Genomic DNA, 19,277 nt, shown 5'->3' on the forward strand with positions numbered 1-19,277 from the left:
ACTAGACTCTAGTCCTTTATAGCAACAAATTAGCCGGTCCACAATCAGGTTCTGAAATTTTAAAATTCCTCCATGGTCAAAGGTCAAAGTTACCTCATTTTCAGATGAAGATGTGAAGACTGCTGACTAGCATTAGTGAGCACTTCCTTCAACATTTCTGAAAAGGTTTCTATCTACTTTCACAGCCATGAGCCATTCCTCATAGTCGCCCTGTGAGACAGGACTCTCTGTTAATCAGAGTTCACAGATGGAGACAGTAAAGTCAAAAGAAAGGTGTGGTCTCACGGGATCAACAAATACAATGTCACTGACATGGAACTCAAAAACACACAGCTCCCTATTTGAAGATAAGAATCCTGCTACAGTGGGGCCATGCCCCTCACTCCATGATAGCAATTATTGTACATGCAGGTACCATCTTATTAATGAAAATCCTATTATAGAAGATGCATGTGTTAAACAAAAAAATAATAATAATGATAAAGTCTCAAATCTACAGATACTCATAGAGTCCCAAAAAAAACTCCTAATTTATTTTCGTTGAAACATTTTCAATCCAATGGAACTCCCTCTCTTCCGACCTCTTCTCCCACAAGATGTTTATGCCACATTAAATGACCGATTATTTCATTTCACTAAATGTATTCAGGGGTACGTACTTGAGAAAAGTTTAGGGAGAGTTTTATCTATGGAGTCTTGATGAAGAACCAAGAGAGAACAAAACTACATGCAATGTTGAGGTTTAAAACATACGTGCAGCATATGAGCACTGGGTATCTATTTTAAGGCATTTATGGACAACTGGAGATTTCGGATAATACCTTACCAGATGCACATTCTGGGCTTTCTCTGAAGAGTACAACAACAAAAAATCACTCAATATACAATTTAAAATCTGGTCTGTAACAAGCAATACCTCTTTCCAATGCTTTCCTTTTGGATCATATCAGAAAAAAATGGCAGAGATAACCTACTTTCTATTTCTAACACTACCCAAGAAGTATACTTCTTCCTCCAAAGAGCTTTCTTCCTTTGAAAACTATGCAGTGGTTCTAAATGACTTGTGAACTGCCTAAGTAAAAACATCTACAAATCAAACTTCTTAATTTTGATAAATAACATTACACATAAAAGAACAATGACCAGCCCAATCACTTCTTCTTAGGTATAAAAACTAAAGTTCAGGGAGGTTCAGAGATTGGTACCAAATCACATTCACTTAATGGCAATGCTGAGATTGAGAAAAACCCAGTCATAGAACCTTCTCCCACCCAACAACATGACCTTTCCTGCTTCTAAGAGAAGGTGCTGGTTTCTATCCTCATTCCTCCAGCACAGCCAGAGAGAGCACTACCCATGAAAAATATGGCTTACGCTGGCACATAAAGCCACTGGCCTGGGTAAAAGGGGGACTGGCACCATTGGACCCAACCTGAATTTCTCCTATACATCACACTGGGGACATGATAATTAAGGACTCTCCCTGTCCTTTGGTGCTTACATCTTTCCACAATAAACAGCACCAAAGACATGACTCGTCTGGTTGCAAGAGGTTTTAGTATCCTCTAAAAGCCTCCCCGCCTCACATGGGAAGAAAATGTGAGCCACTCTTTTCCCCTCTTCTTTCATGGAGCTCCAGTGGATGCTCTCAATAAGACAGCCAAACCTTCTCTCTGACAGGATCAGAAATGACAGGGAATGCTCACCAACTAGAGTGGGCTGACCACTATTACAGGCTGTATATCATCCTAAGAAAAGACAAATCAGGGGCACCTGAGTGGCTCAGTGGCTGAGCATCTGCCTTTGGCTCAGGGCATGATCCTGGGGTCCTGGAATGGAGTCCCATAGTAGGGAGCTTGCTTCTCCCTCTGCCTGTGTCTCTCCCTTTTTCTCTGTGTCTCTCATGAATAAATACATAAAATCTTTTAAAGAAAAGAAAAGAAAAAAAAAAGAAAGAAAAGAAAAGAAAACAAAAGAAGGCAGCCCCAGTGGCCCAGTGGTTCAGCGCTGCCTTCAGCCCGGGACGTGATCCTGGAGACCTGGGATCTGAGTACCATGTCGGGCTCCCTGCATGGAGCCTGCTTCTCCCTCTGCCTGTGTCTCTGCCTCTCTCTCTCTCTCTGTCTCTCATGAATAAATACATAAAATCTTAAAAAAAAAAAAAAGAAAGAAAGGAAAGGAAAAATCACTTTCAAAACAACTGGAGTTCCTGAGGGCACTCACTTCCACTCTTATATTGATCGAAAAGTACAGGGTGTCCAGCCTGGAACATACGATTATTATTCTGCTCTGCAGTATGAGGGACAATTGAGAACATCTCACCTTTCAAAACACACAAGGAGGAGGCACATCTTCATAAGACATTCCACTTTAGGAGGAAAGTGGGACAGGATGCAGGGCAAGATGAAAAGAGGGAAGAGAGGTAGTAAGAGTAAGCAGAAGGTAGATGTACACGTTCTTCTGACTTGAAGAGAAAAAGCGGATAAAATTCACACAGCTTTTATTACTCATTCATCCCTGGAAACCAACAGATGGAATCTCTCATTGCCAAGTTCTAATGCATTTCATGTTCATGCTCAGCATCAGGACACTGGGCTTGCCAAATTACTAATAAACTGCAGACAGTGAGGTGAGTATCAAGATTCCACAGCTCCACCCTCTGCCTCCCTTGCAGTGAGGGGAGTACTCACTCCACATTAGCTGAATTTCCACAAAAGGCAGCAGGTACATCAGTACAGATATGTAAACTGAAGGTGACCAGTGTCCATAAGAAATATTTACTTTTTTAGTATAAAAAATATAGAGGTGACCCCTAAGGGTAATTCACAGCCATGATCTGAGAGCACTCATTATGAGTACTGTGGCACTTAATCCTTATCCTAAGGGATAGTCAACAAAGTAGCTATAATATTCATATATTAAGGCAACCTAGAAAATAAACCTCAAGATATCTCTAGTCTATATCATTCTGATACTTTTAGAAATTAGTCCTTGAATACTAGGGCCCAAAACTCTTGAGCTGAAAAATTTTTATTCCTATCAACCAGCCACCTCAGTGCCTGGGCTTCTTTCTTGGATTGCTCAAAGCTTGGAATCCACATCTCCCGCAAAGAGCTCCAACGTGGAGCCAGAGGTGAGAAAGCAAACACGGCAGGCTCCGGGCAACTCAGGTGGCTAACGTCTGCCTTCCATCTCTTGGGTGGTAAGCCCTGTGTGAGAGAAAGGAAAGAAGAATTAAAAATATAAGAAAGTACAAGTCCCTAAGCCCTGTGTGAGAGAAAGGAAAGAAGAATTAAAAATATAAGAAAGTACAAGTCCTGTGTTCCTATCTCAAAATAACAGAACCCAACATATACTTTTCCTTTAAAGCAGATATCTTCACTCCGTGGCAATACAAATAGTCTCTTGCCAAACATTTTTATGAAATTCCAGGACACAGGAAAGAAGGAAGAGATGCTACAACCTCCTTGCAAGGAAAAGTCTAATTTGGAGGACCAGCTGTTAGGCTCTACCGACAGTAACACTAGAAGTTAAAAAGCAATGGTGAGATAACTGATGATTGCTAACATTAGTGGGGAAAACTTTAAGGAGAAAAAGAATACTTGCATAACTCAAAATACCTCCCCCTTCAAATATTTATTTGTTATCACAGTGATCTTGACTGAGATCCACAAATTGTCTGGCATTTCTCTCCCAAGGAGGTGGAACTTAATTTCTCTCCTTTTGAGCACGGCGTGGACTTAGTGACTTGCCTAATGGCAAGGGAAAACTAGTAAACTCACAGAGAAAAACCTAGCAGATACCACCTTAACCAAGTGATCAAAGTTAACATTGCCAGTAATAGTTCACTTTGATATGATGTATCCCCTGATATGGTATGAAGGGTTCTTTCACCACTGCAGTGATAGTCCCTCAAATCTGTAACCAGCATTTTAACATGAGAAGACATCAGACAAATCCATGGAGGGCTGGTTTACAAAAATACTGACCAGTGCTCCTCCACAGTCTCAAAGCTCTTAAAAATCACGAAACTGAACAACTGATCATAGTTTGGAGGAGACTAAGGAGACATGAGAGCTAATTTCAACCTGATATCTTGGATTTGATCCTGGAACAAAGGATAACAAAAGGATGTTAGTGGAAAAACTGGTGAAATATGACCAAAGTCTGCAGGTCAGTTAATAGCAGGTGGGCTAACACTAATTTCTGAAGTATTGACAAATGTACCATGGTGATGTACAATGTTAACAACAGGGCAAGCCAGATACAGAGTGTACAGGAACTCTGTACTATCTTTGTAACTCTACTGTCAATCTAAAATCATTTCAAAATTAAAAGTCTTTTAAAAGGCGATGCAAAATGCCTCCAAATTCTAAGAAAAATGGATAGTTTACACTCAGCTAAGCTATTGTTTAAATGTTCGAGTAAAATGAAGACATTTTAGACATCCTCACATATCCCTTCTCGGAAAGGTGTACGAGGGTAGGATCAAACAAAAAAGCAAACTAAGGAAAAGGGAGAAAAACATAAAAGAGATGTGTCAGAAAAAGATAAGAAAGGAAAATGCTGGGGAAGGGAGCTCTGACTCGTGCTCCATGAGCTGGTAGAGGGCAGCCCACACACTGGGGAGGGTCAGAAGGCTCTGTGAGCTATTTCTCCAACAAGATGAAATGTAGATTCCTGGTACTTCTGAACATCTTCAAAGGAGAGTTAAACAATCAACAAGGATTGAATGAGTGATACGTACATAGAAAAATAATCCAGCAAGAGGCAAACAAGAAGGAAACAAGAAGCTTGTCCAGGCCAGGGATACAAATCACAGTACACTACATGGTTCATCTCAGAATAGCAGGTACATAGTCATGATCACATAAACACTGAACATCAAAAGAAAGTGAGTGTATAAGCATGTTCTTTAGAAACAATGAGTAAATATCAAAATAGTGATTGTGGTGGTAACAGATTGCTACTGGGGAGAAAGGAAGGGGGAAAGTAAAAGACTGCTCTCTTTTTTAACTTTGCAGAACTATTTAATAGTTTAAGCTGTGTCCATAGGTACCTTTTTCTAAAATTTTTAATGTGAAGATAGTAGGGTTTATAATGTGTTGAATTTGTATTAATTAGAATCTTCATCCATCAGAAATTTAGAAAGCAGAGTAGAAAAATCAATTTGGAAATGTAACAATTTGGGTACCTACCTATGGTTGGATCAACACATTCTCTTTGTTGAACCTCTACTATGCTAGGAAGCATATTAGAAGATACTAGGGTGCAGCCTATAAAAGAGATGATCTAGAATGCATACAAAGCTTTCAAGCATCTGAAGGGACTCTTAGTAGAAGACAGAATTAATGTGTTTGGAAGAGGGTCAAGGATACAGTTGCCCAAATCCTCCCTGCTCTGGAGGACCGCTGACAAATGATCATGGAGCTTGGCTTCCAAAGGTCTGGAATTAGAGCAGTTTCTTTACCAAGACAACACTGAGCACAGAGAACCAGAACACAAATCCAAATAGCAAACCACTATTAGGAAATGCTAAGACTTAAAATCTGGGAAGTCTAAACACCAATATAAAATAATACCAATTTTTTTTTTCAAAAGACCAGAAGTAGGCTCAAAATTGGGGTTACTTTAGCCAGAGTTCATGGCTAAGTAGAGACTGTATTTGGAGGAAGAGTAGAACAGAATCAAGTAAGGAGGACTCAAAATGATTACCATGAAACAACTTTTGAGAAGCCACTGCTCACATTTATTGACTGATAGGTCCAGATGCAAGGCTATATAGCCCAATGAATTAAAGAGTGAGAAGCAAGTAGCTAAGAATGGACTATAGAAGGGAAAGTGTGGGTTCAAAACAAAGAAAAATATAACTGTCAAAAATAACAAAAGATTAAATGGGCTACCTTAAAAAATAATGAAATCACCAACACCAGAAATGTTCCAAGATCATTAGCAAATGAGTTGTTCATTATCCTTGAATCACCAGTCAGCTGGTAGCCATATTGACCACTTACCGTTGGATGGCCTTCCCAACCCTTGTATAACTGTTTATACAAGAAAGCCAGTAATAATACTGTTTCCTTGCCTGCTCACAAAAGAGTCCATTCAAAAGTGTAAAACAAAGTTGCATCTGAGGTGATATTACAAAGAAAAGAACTTTATGAAATGGACTCTTAGAAATTAGTGTTCTTGTAGAAATATTTCACAGTATGACCTGAAGGGAGTGTGTTTGATGAAATAGTTATGACATTTTAGAAGTAACTAAATTTCAGCATCCCAAATTGACTTTCCAGCTGGGGTTCTGGGCAGGAAAACAAGCTATTTCTAACATATGATTAACAAATACTTTGCTTCCAAAGAGAACATGGCTCCCATTCTAACAATAAGGACAACATGAAACAATCTATAAATTCATAACTTCTCTTGAGCCCATCAGGGAACTGAAACCACACAGCAACCAAGTAAACTGAATTCCATAATAACAAGATGTTCTAAGAGATGGATACATAATCTGTTCAACCTTTGACAGAATATAGGAGAAAGATTTCTTATTACCTACCTCTCATACAAATAGGTAATAAGAAATCAGTTAAATTTTTAACAAATTCTTAAAGGTGAAGTATGGACTACAGTGACAGTTTGGAATACATAGAAGTCCCAGACACAAAAGAAGAGTTCAAAGCCACTCAAAAGCTCTTTCCTGGGATGCCTGGGTTGGCTCAGTAGTTGAGTGCCTGCCTCCGGCTCAGAGCATGATCCCAGAGTCCTGAGATCGAGTCTGGCATTGGGCTCCCCATGGGGTGCCTGCTTCTCCCTCTGCCTATGTTTCTTCCTCTCTCTGTGTGTCTCTCATGAACAAATAAATTTTTCAAAAATCTTAAAAAAAAAAAAAAAAACCCTTTCCCAGGGACCTCCATCAGTTGCCCAGGAGGAAGATTTGGAGCAGAACAGAAGACTGAAAATATTTTAAACCGATTTAACATTAACATGATAACCTAAATTTGTAGCAGGTAGATTAAGCAGGAATTAGAGGGAAACTTATAGCATTCAATATGTATATTATGAAAGTATAAAGATTTAAAATCAATGGCCCAAGTTTCTACCATAAATTTGAAAGAGAGAAAATTAAGTCCAAATTAAAAATAATTAAAATAATAGAGAACAGAAATCATTAAGATATAAAGAAATAAAAAAATAATCAGAGAAATCAATAGCTCAAATTATTTGAATAGATCAATGAAATGGATAAACCTCTATTTGGATTAGTCATGGAAAAAAAGAAAAGACATAAATTAATATCAGACATGACAGAGGGGACATATAGACTACAGACATTAAAAGGATAAAGGAATACTAATAATGGTATGCCGGTCAGTTTCACAAGTTGGATAAAATGAAAAAAAAATTCCTTAGAAGACACAATCTACCAAAAGTTCACTCAAAATGCAATGAGTAACAGGAATAGTTTTATATCTATTAAAAACAATTCAATTTATACTTAAAAACCTTCCCACACACACGCAAAAAAAAAAAAAACAAAAACAAAACAAAACCTAGGTATTGATGACCTACTAGTAAATTCAACAAAATATGTAAAGAAAGGACAGTCCAGGTGGCTCAGCGGTTTAGCGCCGCCTTCAGCCCAGGGCCTGATCCTGGAGACCTGGGATCGAGTCCCACGTCGAGCTCCCTGCATGGAGCCTGCTTCTCCCTCTGCCTGTGTCTCCGCCTCTCTCTCTCTGTGTCTCTCATGAATAAATAAATAAAATCTTAAAAAAGAAAATATGTAAGGAAAAAATAATACCAATTCTACATAACCTCTCAGAAAACACAAGAAAAGGGAGCATGAGAGCAGCATTACCACATATGAAAACTAGCCAAGGCACAGGAGAAAAATACGGAACAGTATACCTCATGAACATGGATGCAAAAATTCCTAACAAAAACTTTAGCAATTCAAATCCAACAATAAATGAGAAGGATAATGTGTTATAACCAGTGAAGTTTATCTCAAGAAAACAAGGTCAGTTTAACCACCAAAAATCATCACTGTAACTCACTATTAAATAAACTGAAAAAGAAAAACCATACGATCATCCCAATGGATATAGTAAACCATTTAACAAATTCCAAATCCACTTATGATAAAAATTCTCATCTAAGTAAGAATAGAAGGAAACTTTCTCAATTTGATAAAGGGCGTCAACCAAAATCCTACAGTTAATGTCATAAACCATGATAAAGTTTTCTTTCTATGACAGGGAACAAGGTGAAGACATATGGTCCCAACAGCACTATTCAAAATTATAATAAAGGTCTTAGTGCAGTAAAGAGGAAAAAGAGAAAGAATAAAAGGCAAATAGAGATCGGAAGTCAGAGTAGAATCATCTTTTTTTAAAAATGATATGATCATTTATGTAAAAAAAAATCCTAAGAAATCTGTTTAAAAGATATAGAATTAATCAGTGTAACTAACAAAGTTGCAATCGATGAAATCAACGTACAAAATCGATTTTACTTCTATGGACTAGCAACAAATGATCAGAAAATAAAGTTTTTTAAAAAATAGCTTTTACTATAGTATCAAAAAATGTGAACTACTTAGGGACAAATTTGACCAAAGAGTTAAAACCTGTACACAAAGAACTACAAAGTAATGTCTAGATAAATTAAAGAGGATCTAAATAAATGGATAAGATATATCATTCCTCTGGATTAAATGTCTCAATATTGTCAGTTCTCTCCAAATTAATACATACGCTCAACACAATCCCAATGCAAATACTATCAAGCCTTCTCATATAAATTGGCAAACTGACTCTAAAATTTATATGGAAGAGCATAAAACCTAAAATGGTGAAAACAATTTTGAAAAAGAACCGAATTGAAAGATTGACACTATCTGATTTCAAGACTTATTATGAAGCTGTAGTAATTAAATATATGCATATTTATCAGTCTAGAAATTAACCCAAATATACGGCTAATTGAGTTCTGAAAAAAACAAGGTAATTCAATCAGGAAAAAATAATCTTTCCAACAAATGGTGTCAATTCTATTGGATACCTAAATAAACAAATCTCAACTCTTATGCTGCGTTACAAAAATTAACTCTAAGTGGACTATAGACCTAAGTGTCTTGCTGGACAAAATTTCTAGAATAAAACAGGAAGAAGCATATCTTAGTCACCTTGGGTTACACAAATATTTTTAAATAGGACAAAAAACCCACAAACGATAAGAGAAAAAAATGATGAGCTGGACTTCATCAAAATTAAAAACTTTACATTTCAAAAGATACTGTTAAAAAAAATGGAAAAACAACCCCAAAACTGGAAGAAAGTACTTGTTATATAAAGGATTCTTACAACTCAAGATTAACAAAACAACTCAATTTGTTTAAATGAGCAAAGATTTGAAGAGACATATCACCAGAAAAGGTATTGATGTTAGTAAGATACCACTATGCACCTGCCATAATAGCAAAAACTAAAAGACTGACCACACCAACTGTTAATGAATAGAACTCTCAAACAATGTTGGTGGGAATGTAAGATAGAGCAACTCTGGAAAATAGTTTGGTAATTTCTTAAAATGTTAAACATACATCTACCATATGGCATAACCATTCTGCTCTTAGGTACTTACAGAAGAGACATGAAAGCCTATGTCGGTACAAAGACTTGTACATGGATGCTCATAGCAGCTTTATTGTAATAGCCAGAAACTGGAAACAACTCAAATGTCCATCAACAGGTAAATGGATAAGGACATTTTGGTATGTGCAGACTTCAACAATAAAGAGAAACTATTGATATACATGGTGTTGTGGATAAATATCAACATTACCATATGGAGTGAAAGATGCCAGGCACAAAAGAGAATCATTATATGATCCATTTATATGGAGTTCTAAAAAACTGACTTAGCTTCTTTGTCAAAAGTGACACAAAGCAGAGTTGTGGTTGCCTGAGGTAGGAGATCAAAGCAGATGGATTAAAAAGGGCCAAGAAGAAACTCTTGAAGAGGTTGGAAATGTTTGTCATCTTGATTGTGGTGATGGTTTCACAGGTAAATGTCATAATTAATCAAACTATACACTTTAAATATGTGCAGCTCATTGTACATCAATTATATCTCAAAGCTATTTTTTTAAAGTTTATCCCAATTCTGTAAAGTTATATCTGTGATGATTCCATGTTGTACCTATATTATAGCCTTTTTGAGGACAGGATCACTTACCACTAATTGTCTTTAACTGACTAATTAATTCAGTATTCAAAGACTTTCCCTTACATAAATAATGCATACAACACAGCATACAAGCCAACTCAGATTCAGCAGGTGTGGTGGACAGACTGCAGATGGCCCCTAGGAATCCTCCCTCCTGGTATCCATGCCCTTGTAACCCTTTCCACTCATGTGTCCATGTTATTTGCCACTTGCTTCTAACCAATAAAATAGGGCAAATGTGAAAGAATGTATGTGATTATGTGTCCATGATTATATACACACAGGTGGTAGCACTGGTCTTGCTGGACTCCTCACTCCCTTGCTGGCTTTGAGGAAGCAAGCAGCCATGCTGGGAAAGCCCATGTGACTAGGAACTGTGAATGGCCTCTAAAAGATGAAGGGCACCCCCCAGCCTCCAGCCATCAAGACATTGAAAGTCCCACAGCCACAAGAGACTGAATCTGCCAAAAGCATGTGAGTTTAGAAGCAGAACTTTCCCCAGCTGAGCCACCCAATGAACACACAGCCCTGACTGATACTTTGATTGCAGGCTTCCAGGGGACCCGCCTAAGCCATGAGCTAACCCACAGAGACTTGAGATGACAAATATGTGTTGTTGAAGGCACTAAGTCTGTGACAATATTGTTTACACAGCAATAGATAATTCACTAGGTCTGTGTGGAGGGAGAGCAGCAGAGGAGCAGAGTAGAGGAAGGGGAAATGCATTTGAGATCCTTATAGTATTTTCTACACACAAACACAATGATTGAATTATTACCAAGCACAAGATAAAAAATAATCAGAGTTAGAGGGAATCCAATTATTTCTTTTAGCTTTTCTTTGGCTGAAAGAGAAAAAGTGAAGAAACACATAAATAACTTACTTTAAGGCATGCCATATGTAAGCTGTAACCAATTTTGTAGAACAAATGAATAAATGCAAGTGAAAAGAACTGGTCTAATAACCTTTAATTTACTTTCATGGTATATTTTGTTCTGCTTTTCAATGAGCACATTAGCATTTAGGAATTGCAGCACAACCATTGAAATGCAAGTAAAGCCTTTTAATCATCTTCACTGACCACCCCTCTGGGAAGAATAAGAGCACGCCAGAGGACAAGCTACTCCATCTCTTTTTCTTCGAAGACCCCAAGGAGAAGGACATTCAATTACACTGCCTTCTGGCAATCTGAAACACCATAGTTAGCTATTTCTGTTGGAAATGCAGGAATAGATGTATTCTCCTATGATTTTTTAAAACCTATCTACCAGTGTCATTGCACACTCTTTTTGAATCCCCAGTAATCACTCCAATAGGGCATTTGTGAGATGCAGAAGCAGTTGGAATGTGTAGTTCTCCGGTTTTCCATAACTATAATCTCCAAGCTTGGTAAGGATTGTGATAGGTAGTGCCAGGCAAAGCATCACCTTCAGAAGTTCTGTTTTCTGCTTTGTTAGACTTTTAGAATAAATCATTGGGATAGCATGGGCAATTCACGTGGTCTCTACTTTCATGTTTTTTGCAGTGTGTGGATTTTGGTTTTTGTAATGTGACCTTATAAATTAGGTGAAAAAGGAAGTCGCTGGAAATCAGGATGTGAGAAAAATGATGTAATATTTAGTGTTTGTGTTGCTGACCAATAAACTTCACTCACAATAAATGATTTTATGAGTAAAAATTTGTTATACAAAACCAGATAAAATAACATAAATTTCTATAATAATTAAAATGAGGAAAATAATCTTGCAAATATTTTAAAATTATCTAAATATGTACATAGTTAGCATATGAAAGCCTTATATAGTATACATGCAATATATAAAAATAATTCCACATACTGTGTAGGTTTATGTCTGAAATTAATATGCTAACCAAAATAAACATTTCAATATTTAACAAAAATTGGCTTCAGAGTATTCAGATAAATGTTACATGTATATGGGAGCAGGTAAGGGAACAATGGGTGATGACCAAGTAGTATATGTGGCCAATCTCATTTCTTTTTAAATTTCACAAGTCATTAAAACTAATCTTTCTTTTTCTTTCAGTAAATTACCTTTTAACAAATCTAGTTATATACTAAGTGGGACCATTCCTTGTACAAATAAGTAAAGTAATCAAATAACCAAATGTTAAGAGCATCAAGAAATTTGGAGATATTACTAAGAAATTTCTTTTCTTTTTAATTTTTTTTTTAAGTAGGTTCCAACACGGAGCTTGAACTCATGACCCTGAGATCAAGATCTGAGCAGAGATCGAGAGTCAGACGCTTAACCAACTGAACCATCCAGGGACTCCAGAAATTTCTATAGAATAATTTAAGAAAAAGAAATCTTTTGAGGATTATCCATCATTATTTGAACATTTTCTCTATATTGATAAGCATGTGTGTGCCAGAAAGAAAGAGCAAGAATGAGAGGCGGGGAGGGAGGGAAGGAGAGAGAGAGAGAGAAAAGGAGAGATAGAGAAAGAGATGTTAATTGATTGCATACATGAAATGAAAAGTTTCAAAGCAGCACCTATAAGGCAAGCATGTAAGGTCTGGCAGAAACCAGAGAAGTGATGGAAAAGTTGAGGGACTTTTGTGGATGAGATACAGAACATCCAGTTTTTTTAATTTTTAATTTTTTTTGGCCTTCTTCCTTCCTCTGCGGCCTATTTCTATCACTACCCAGCAAGCATCTGCAGCATGACATCCTCCAGAAGAAACAATCAAGGAGAGTGAAGGTCTTTGGGAAGGACATGATTCATAAACTTCATGACAATCCTCAAAGGAGAGTAATGAAATACTCACCTCCCTGCTGTGCCTGGCCTCCCTAACGGGAATGAAGTGGCCGGGACAGAAGGATACAAAATGGCAGATACCATCAAGAGGGCCCTCTTAGCACCTCTTTGCCAAATCTCGATTTCCTCACCTTTTCCTGAAGCCGGATGTTATCCCACACCTTGGTGCACACCATACACTCAAACGCATCAATGTAGTTGTCCTGGTGGACATCCTGCACTCCCCATTTCCGTTCCCTGAGTGCTGTGAGAAGTCGCTGATTGGAGACGTCACCCTTCAGCTTCCATTCTATGTAGGCCTCGTACATTCTGTCGTCATGATCCAGTTGTCTGATGTAATTTGCCAATTCTCTAGGGTGAGCAAATTCTGATACGAGAATAGCACTTCTGTTACTTGGGAGCCAGTCCGCAATGCTGGGGGACCCATAATACACAGGGACCACCCCCAGTTTCAGAGGTCTCCAGAACTTCTCGGTGATGTAGTCGTCACACACTGCATTCTCAAAGGCCAGGATAAACTTATACTGTGCAATGATCCTATAAAAGCCATCGGCATCCATAGAGGCTGGATTTTTCAGCTGCTGAGGGAGATCTTTGTTTCGTAAACACTCACCGTAGGAGTCGACCTCGATATAAGTCATCAGCTCTCGAACATAGCTGTCCCTGTCTGACGGCGGGTCACAGTCTGACTGGATGTATACCAGTGGAGCAAGTCTTCTTCGAAGGTTGTTTTTGGACCGCAAAGGGACTAGGTATCGGAGTGACTTCAGGACTTCTACACCCTCCAAGTACTGGGTGGTCAGTGGCAAGTGGGAATGCCGGCTGAAGGTGGCTGTGTAGTTGAACAAGGTGATGACTGGCTTGTGAAAGAGCTTATAATTGTTTTTCGGAGACTCTTCATGAAAAAGGGCCCAGTCGTGGTGGGCTTTCCGAGGCAGAGGTAAGCTATCTATATTAAAGTCAGTGCCTAGAAGAAGAAAAGAAAATATTAGTGTGTGCAAGAGAATTTTAGTGTTCAGCTTGGAATCTGGTAAGATTAGAATACAGAGAAGTCTGAGGCCACAAAGAAGCATGTGACCGTTTTGCCTTGGATTCAGTCATGATGCTTTCACTCTAAAAAATGCTCAGGGAGAGGAGCACCAAGAAAAGGGACCATCTTTCTAATTTTATGAAAAAAGAAATGGGAGTAGTGTCTAGCCTGGTTCTAAAGGGAGAATTTTGGGATGCCTGGGTGGCTCAGGACTTGATTCCAGGGTCCTGGGTTTGGCCCTCGTGTTGGGCTCCCTTCTTAGTGGGGAGTTGACTTCTCCTTCTGCCTCTGCCCCTCCCCATCTCCGCTTGTGCTCTCTCGAGCTCTCTCTCTCTGTCTCAAATAAATACATAATATCTTTTAAAAAATAAATAAAGGGAGAATTTATTCCACCACCTCTGGCAATTGGCTTTTCTTCCCCAGGTGTTGTCTAAGAGAAGGCATGAGAAATAAACAGACAATTCTTAAAAAAGAAAAGAGCAAGACAAAGGAAGCCAAAGAGGGGAAAGCAACCAACTTGGCAGATTGATGAACTGAAAAAAAAGTGAAATCATGAAAAAGTCGCCATAATAAATATACAGGATAGATTTTTTTTCATCCAAAATGATCGATTTCAACAAAGTGCAGTGAATCAATCTTAGTCACAATGGTAGACAAGAGGCTTTTAAAGACAAAACAGCTGATAATAGCACTATGCTACAGACCGCTGCAGGATGGACATGAATTAACAAGCACATCAAGAAATAAAGAAGGCATAACAGGATTATAATTATGAGTGATTCTGGCTTCCACAGGATTAATTGGGAAACCTTTGAAACACGATCATGTGCAGACAGAAGTGATGGATGTGGTGAGCCGCTGTTTCCTGACATCGTGGATGGAGACTCAATCAGGAAGAAGTTATTTCTATAACTGAGAAAGGATTAAGATAATACTGCAATACATAACGCAGAATTTCTAAAGTGTTCCTGACACTGATGATTTTGTAGCCCCTACTTGAGTTTTTAAGCATAAGGAAATGGCAAAAAACAAATAAATTCCCCTTCCATCATTCACTGGGGGAAAAAAGGCCCAAATAAATGCTTCCACCAGAATAAAACATATTCTTTGGTAGAATTCGTGACAATTAATTATTTAATGCCGGTGCACACTTCCGCAAATAAATATATACTCTTTGGTGCCAACAGTACTTCAATGAGAAATCAATTCATCAAGAAAGGCTTTTAAACAATTAAAGATCAAATACGATTATTTTGGAGGACATATACTGAGCACAGAGAAATTGCTGAAGAAAGTATAATGGTCTAGATACCAGGCTTTTATTCTCAACAATCAGGAATGAAAGACTAACATATAAAAATGGTTATGTATTCATTTACTTAGCATTTGCTATATTTGACCTTTAGCATCAAAAAGAATGCTCATCTACACACCTGAAATGCAATGGCCTGTAGAGTTAGGTGGTCAGCAAAGGTTAACAGACAAACCTGAAGACGTGAAAGAGAAGTGAATTTGAGGAGAAAGGCAATTTATCACATGAAGTGGTTGCTGGTCAACTGGCCAACGATGGGAATGAGAACCCATCCACTTGAGTTAGAATGTAAACGTCCACTAAAGCAGAAGAAGAACTAGAGTCCAATCCACAGGAGTCAGAGGTAGAGATTAAGATGGAAAATTGAGATTGGAGGGGTATGATTAAAACAAAAGTGGGTCTAGAATTGACAGGGAGAGAGGGGCACAGGTATCTTGAGAGAGTTAGTCAGACACCAATGGCTATCTGCTGCTGCTATGTGGTGCATGGGTGATTGTTTATTTGCCTCACCCTGGGTATGTTTCAGCAAAGATCCCAAATGCAGAGCAGGGAAGCAGCAAGACACACCACCTGCCACCTGTACTTCAGAGAATGGAGAGAGCCTGAGTTTCATCTCTGCCTGTCCACATCAGCAAAATGTAATATGCACTAAAAATGGCTAGATCTAGATCTTTCCGTGGCCAGTTTCTAGGTCCACTCAGATCCTATTGATAATATGAATGGGACTTGAAACTGGTACAAATTACGAGCTATGAACTCTTCATTCATTATAACTAGGAGATGAGGGCTTACCGGCTCATTATACCTTTAGCCACGTTGCTACTGGAACCTCAATGTTGGAAGGAAGGGGACGAGAGCATGGGTTCCCTTGCATATGCAATCTGTAGTAGTAAAAAAAGCCTGCAGAATCTAAGCAAGAAACATTTATTTATATTCAGGCTTTAAAAAAGAACACAGCTTTTTAAAAATGAGAGTGTGAGGTTCTAGTATATCCATCTGAATTCTGTTTAGTTTGTAGGAGTGGGGCCCTCTTTAAAAGTAGGGGGATGCCTCTTTCACAGAGAGGCCAAGTTAAAAGGACCTAACTTTCCAGAAGCATTTCCCATTGTTACCTTAAAAAGTATTTCCTAGCTACTTCCCTAAGATACATGCACGACACACACAGATACACACAAAATCACATTAAAATAGTTTTTTTAAAAAAATCAGATTCTTCCAAACTAAAATTCTCTGGAAAAGATTAAAAAAAAATACGGCATTTTGCCCAGTGAGTTCCTCCCCTACACCTACAGATTGTCAACACTCAAGAATACTGAAATTAGAACCATAACAGACCTAAAATACAGTTGACCTTCAACAACAACACAGACCTGAACTTTGTGAGTCCACTCACATGTGGATTTTTTTCAACAAATACAGTACAATACAGTAAATGCATTTTCTTTTATGTTTCTCTTATAACATTTTTTCTAGCCAACTTTGTTGTAAGACTACAGTATATAATACAAAATATGTGTTAACCAACTGTTTATATTATCAGTAAGGCTTCCAGTGAATAGTAGGATTTAGTAGTTAAGTTTTGGGGGGAGGCCAAAGTTAGACACAGATTTTTGGCTGTATGAGGGGATTGGCACCCCAACCCCTGCATTGTTCAAGGGTCAACTGCATTTCACTGAAGAGATCATGGTCTAGAATATGAATGACAATACTGAACAGTTTCTATATATGGCTCAGGAAACAACTGAGTTATTTCACTCTTTCCAACTCCAGGGCACTTCCCATTGTCACAAGTGTTGGAACACTTGAAGAAATACAAGTCAATTCAGCTACAGTAAATCCATAAAAATGGGACTAACTTGCAGGTGATTAGTTAGCTCACTAGTTTTACACAGTCATCTTCACTGGCTCTTACATTTAACAGCTTTGGATTCAAACTTTCATTTCTCTGGGTTATTTTGTATTTACAGAATTTTGACAAATTCATTTGTTCCTTTAAATAACAGCTGACAAATAGATCTAAAGCACTAAAGTGCATTGTAAAGGGAATTGCAACTTGGAATACAAATGGAATAAAATTAATGCTGGCAAATGATGCCAGATTGCTAACTACAGAGACTGACTTTGAAGTGGCAAACAAGCAGAAGGATGACAATATTTTATGATATGTTTATGTGCTTCTTTTCTTCTGCAAGGGCATATATTCTTTTTTTATTATTCCCATCCAGACTGGTGAAAATAGTAGGCAATGTGTATTATTAACCCCACTCTACTAACAAAGTTTGAGTCATTTATCTGGAACTAAAACCTCCTGCTGGAAACCAGAATTTTCAGACCCACTAATGCTAAAAGACCAGAAAGACCACTGGCCCGACTACAATGCTAATTCTTTTGAATGACCTGCTCCTGGAGCTCCCAGGCACATCTGCCAAAATATTACGCAGCTTAAACCCAGCCTGCTTGGAAAGACACATGCCTTAATCAGGAAAAGAAAAATGCCCCGCACCCCAAAATGTCCTCCAGAGGTAATCCATTTTTAAAAAGAACTCTGCCCATAAAACTGAGTGCCCCACAAAATGCAGCCCCACCAAGAATATCCCAATAGAGGAAACTAAAACTTTGGGGTAGAAACAATTTAGGCTGTATATTACCATCCAGAATTTGCATGGTTCACTGCTATTTGGAAAGCCCATTTCACATGAATTTTCTTGACTTCCTCACACAACCCCATCAAGTAGGTCATTTATTCTAAGATTCTGAGGGTTAACTAAAAAATGTGAAGGAATGATGCTGGGACCTGGGAAATACCCTGATGACCCCGGGCTAAATTCTAACCAAAGGCAGTAGAGGTGCATGCCATACACGCACATCTGCAGATGGCCTGGTTCCAGCCACATTGGGATCTCTGGGCAGGCCACTGGACTCAAAAAGCTCTCATACTAATTTTGAGATCCGCATTCTCCCCTCTTCTCCTACCATCTGTCTTCATGAGTCCTTTCACCTGCCCCTTAATCAATTCTATATCATGTAGCCCTCTCTTAACTAGACCTGTTCAGTTAGGCATCCGTTCCTTCTGCCTCCCGCCCCAGGCCTGGACATTTCTCACGCCCCCTTGCTGGGCCTGTGCTCTGGGCCAGTCAGTAACTCTGCAGCCCCTTCCTGGCAGTGATGGGCCTGAGACAAGAGTAGAGTCCCGAGCACCATATGCCTCAACACTCAACCGCCGTAAATCAATCTAACAAGCGTTGAATATTTTATTCTTAGGCCTTAACATATATATATTCATGGATTTTTTTTTAAATGTGCAAAACCACAGTTCACACCAAATGTGGAGAACATATACTCATAGTATTCTGTCCTAAGTCCTGATTCTCGTTGGGGCCTGGTAGAGGGTGAAAAGAGAAGGGCGAGGTTCTTCTTCACTTGCTGACAGCCTCACCTCACCCCCCAAATCTTCCCTTCCACTCACTCAGCACCACCCCAGGGGAAACACGATTTTCCCTTCTTCCTCCACAGGAGGGTGGAAGTTCTCTCCTGGCCTGTCCTGGGTCTTGCCCCTCCCTGCCCCCACCAGCCAGGCACCTTCTAAAGCTCCTGAGTTCCTCAGCTGAGAATGCCCGCCATACTAGCTCTGCCCCATTCCTGCTGGCATCAGCCTTTAGAATCTTGCAAAGGGATCTGCAGCTGGAAGGCCAAGTTCAAATTGAGAAATCTCAGGTTGCTCAGCTTCCCATCCTAGAATGCTGGGAAGAGGCCCCCTCTTCCTTCCACCTTGGCTCTGTGCTACACATTGAGGGACCATCATATGGACATAGCCACCTCAACCCACAGGTTCAAGTTGTGTCCTGACAAAAACTCCCTCTCTGCCCAAATTTAACCAGGCTCCTCTGAGCCCTCCTCTCACTATGCCTCAACCATGGC

General features: G+C 38.9%; 1 protein-coding gene across 2 annotated transcripts in view; it reads right to left on the reverse strand.

The window, feature by feature from the left end:
* Positions 1-2,159: 2,159 nt before the first annotated feature.
* Positions 2,160-19,277, reverse strand: part of FUT10 (fucosyltransferase 10) — a 79,258-nt gene continuing 62,140 nt past the window's right edge. For both annotated transcript variants that reach the window (XM_041752602.1, XM_041752603.1), the window contains 2 exons: positions 13,149-13,984; positions 2,160-3,209 (listed from right to left, as the gene is read on the reverse strand). In XM_041752602.1, coding sequence (XP_041608536.1) covers positions 2,985-3,209; positions 13,149-13,984 — 1,061 coding nt within the window. In that variant the 3' untranslated portion in view covers positions 2,160-2,984. The remainder of the gene's footprint in view (positions 3,210-13,148; positions 13,985-19,277) is intronic.

The sequence above is a fragment of the Vulpes lagopus genome, chromosome 4, assembly GCF_018345385.1.
Source record: "Vulpes lagopus strain Blue_001 chromosome 4, ASM1834538v1, whole genome shotgun sequence".
In the NCBI taxonomy this organism is placed as follows: domain Eukaryota; kingdom Metazoa; phylum Chordata; class Mammalia; order Carnivora; family Canidae; genus Vulpes; species Vulpes lagopus.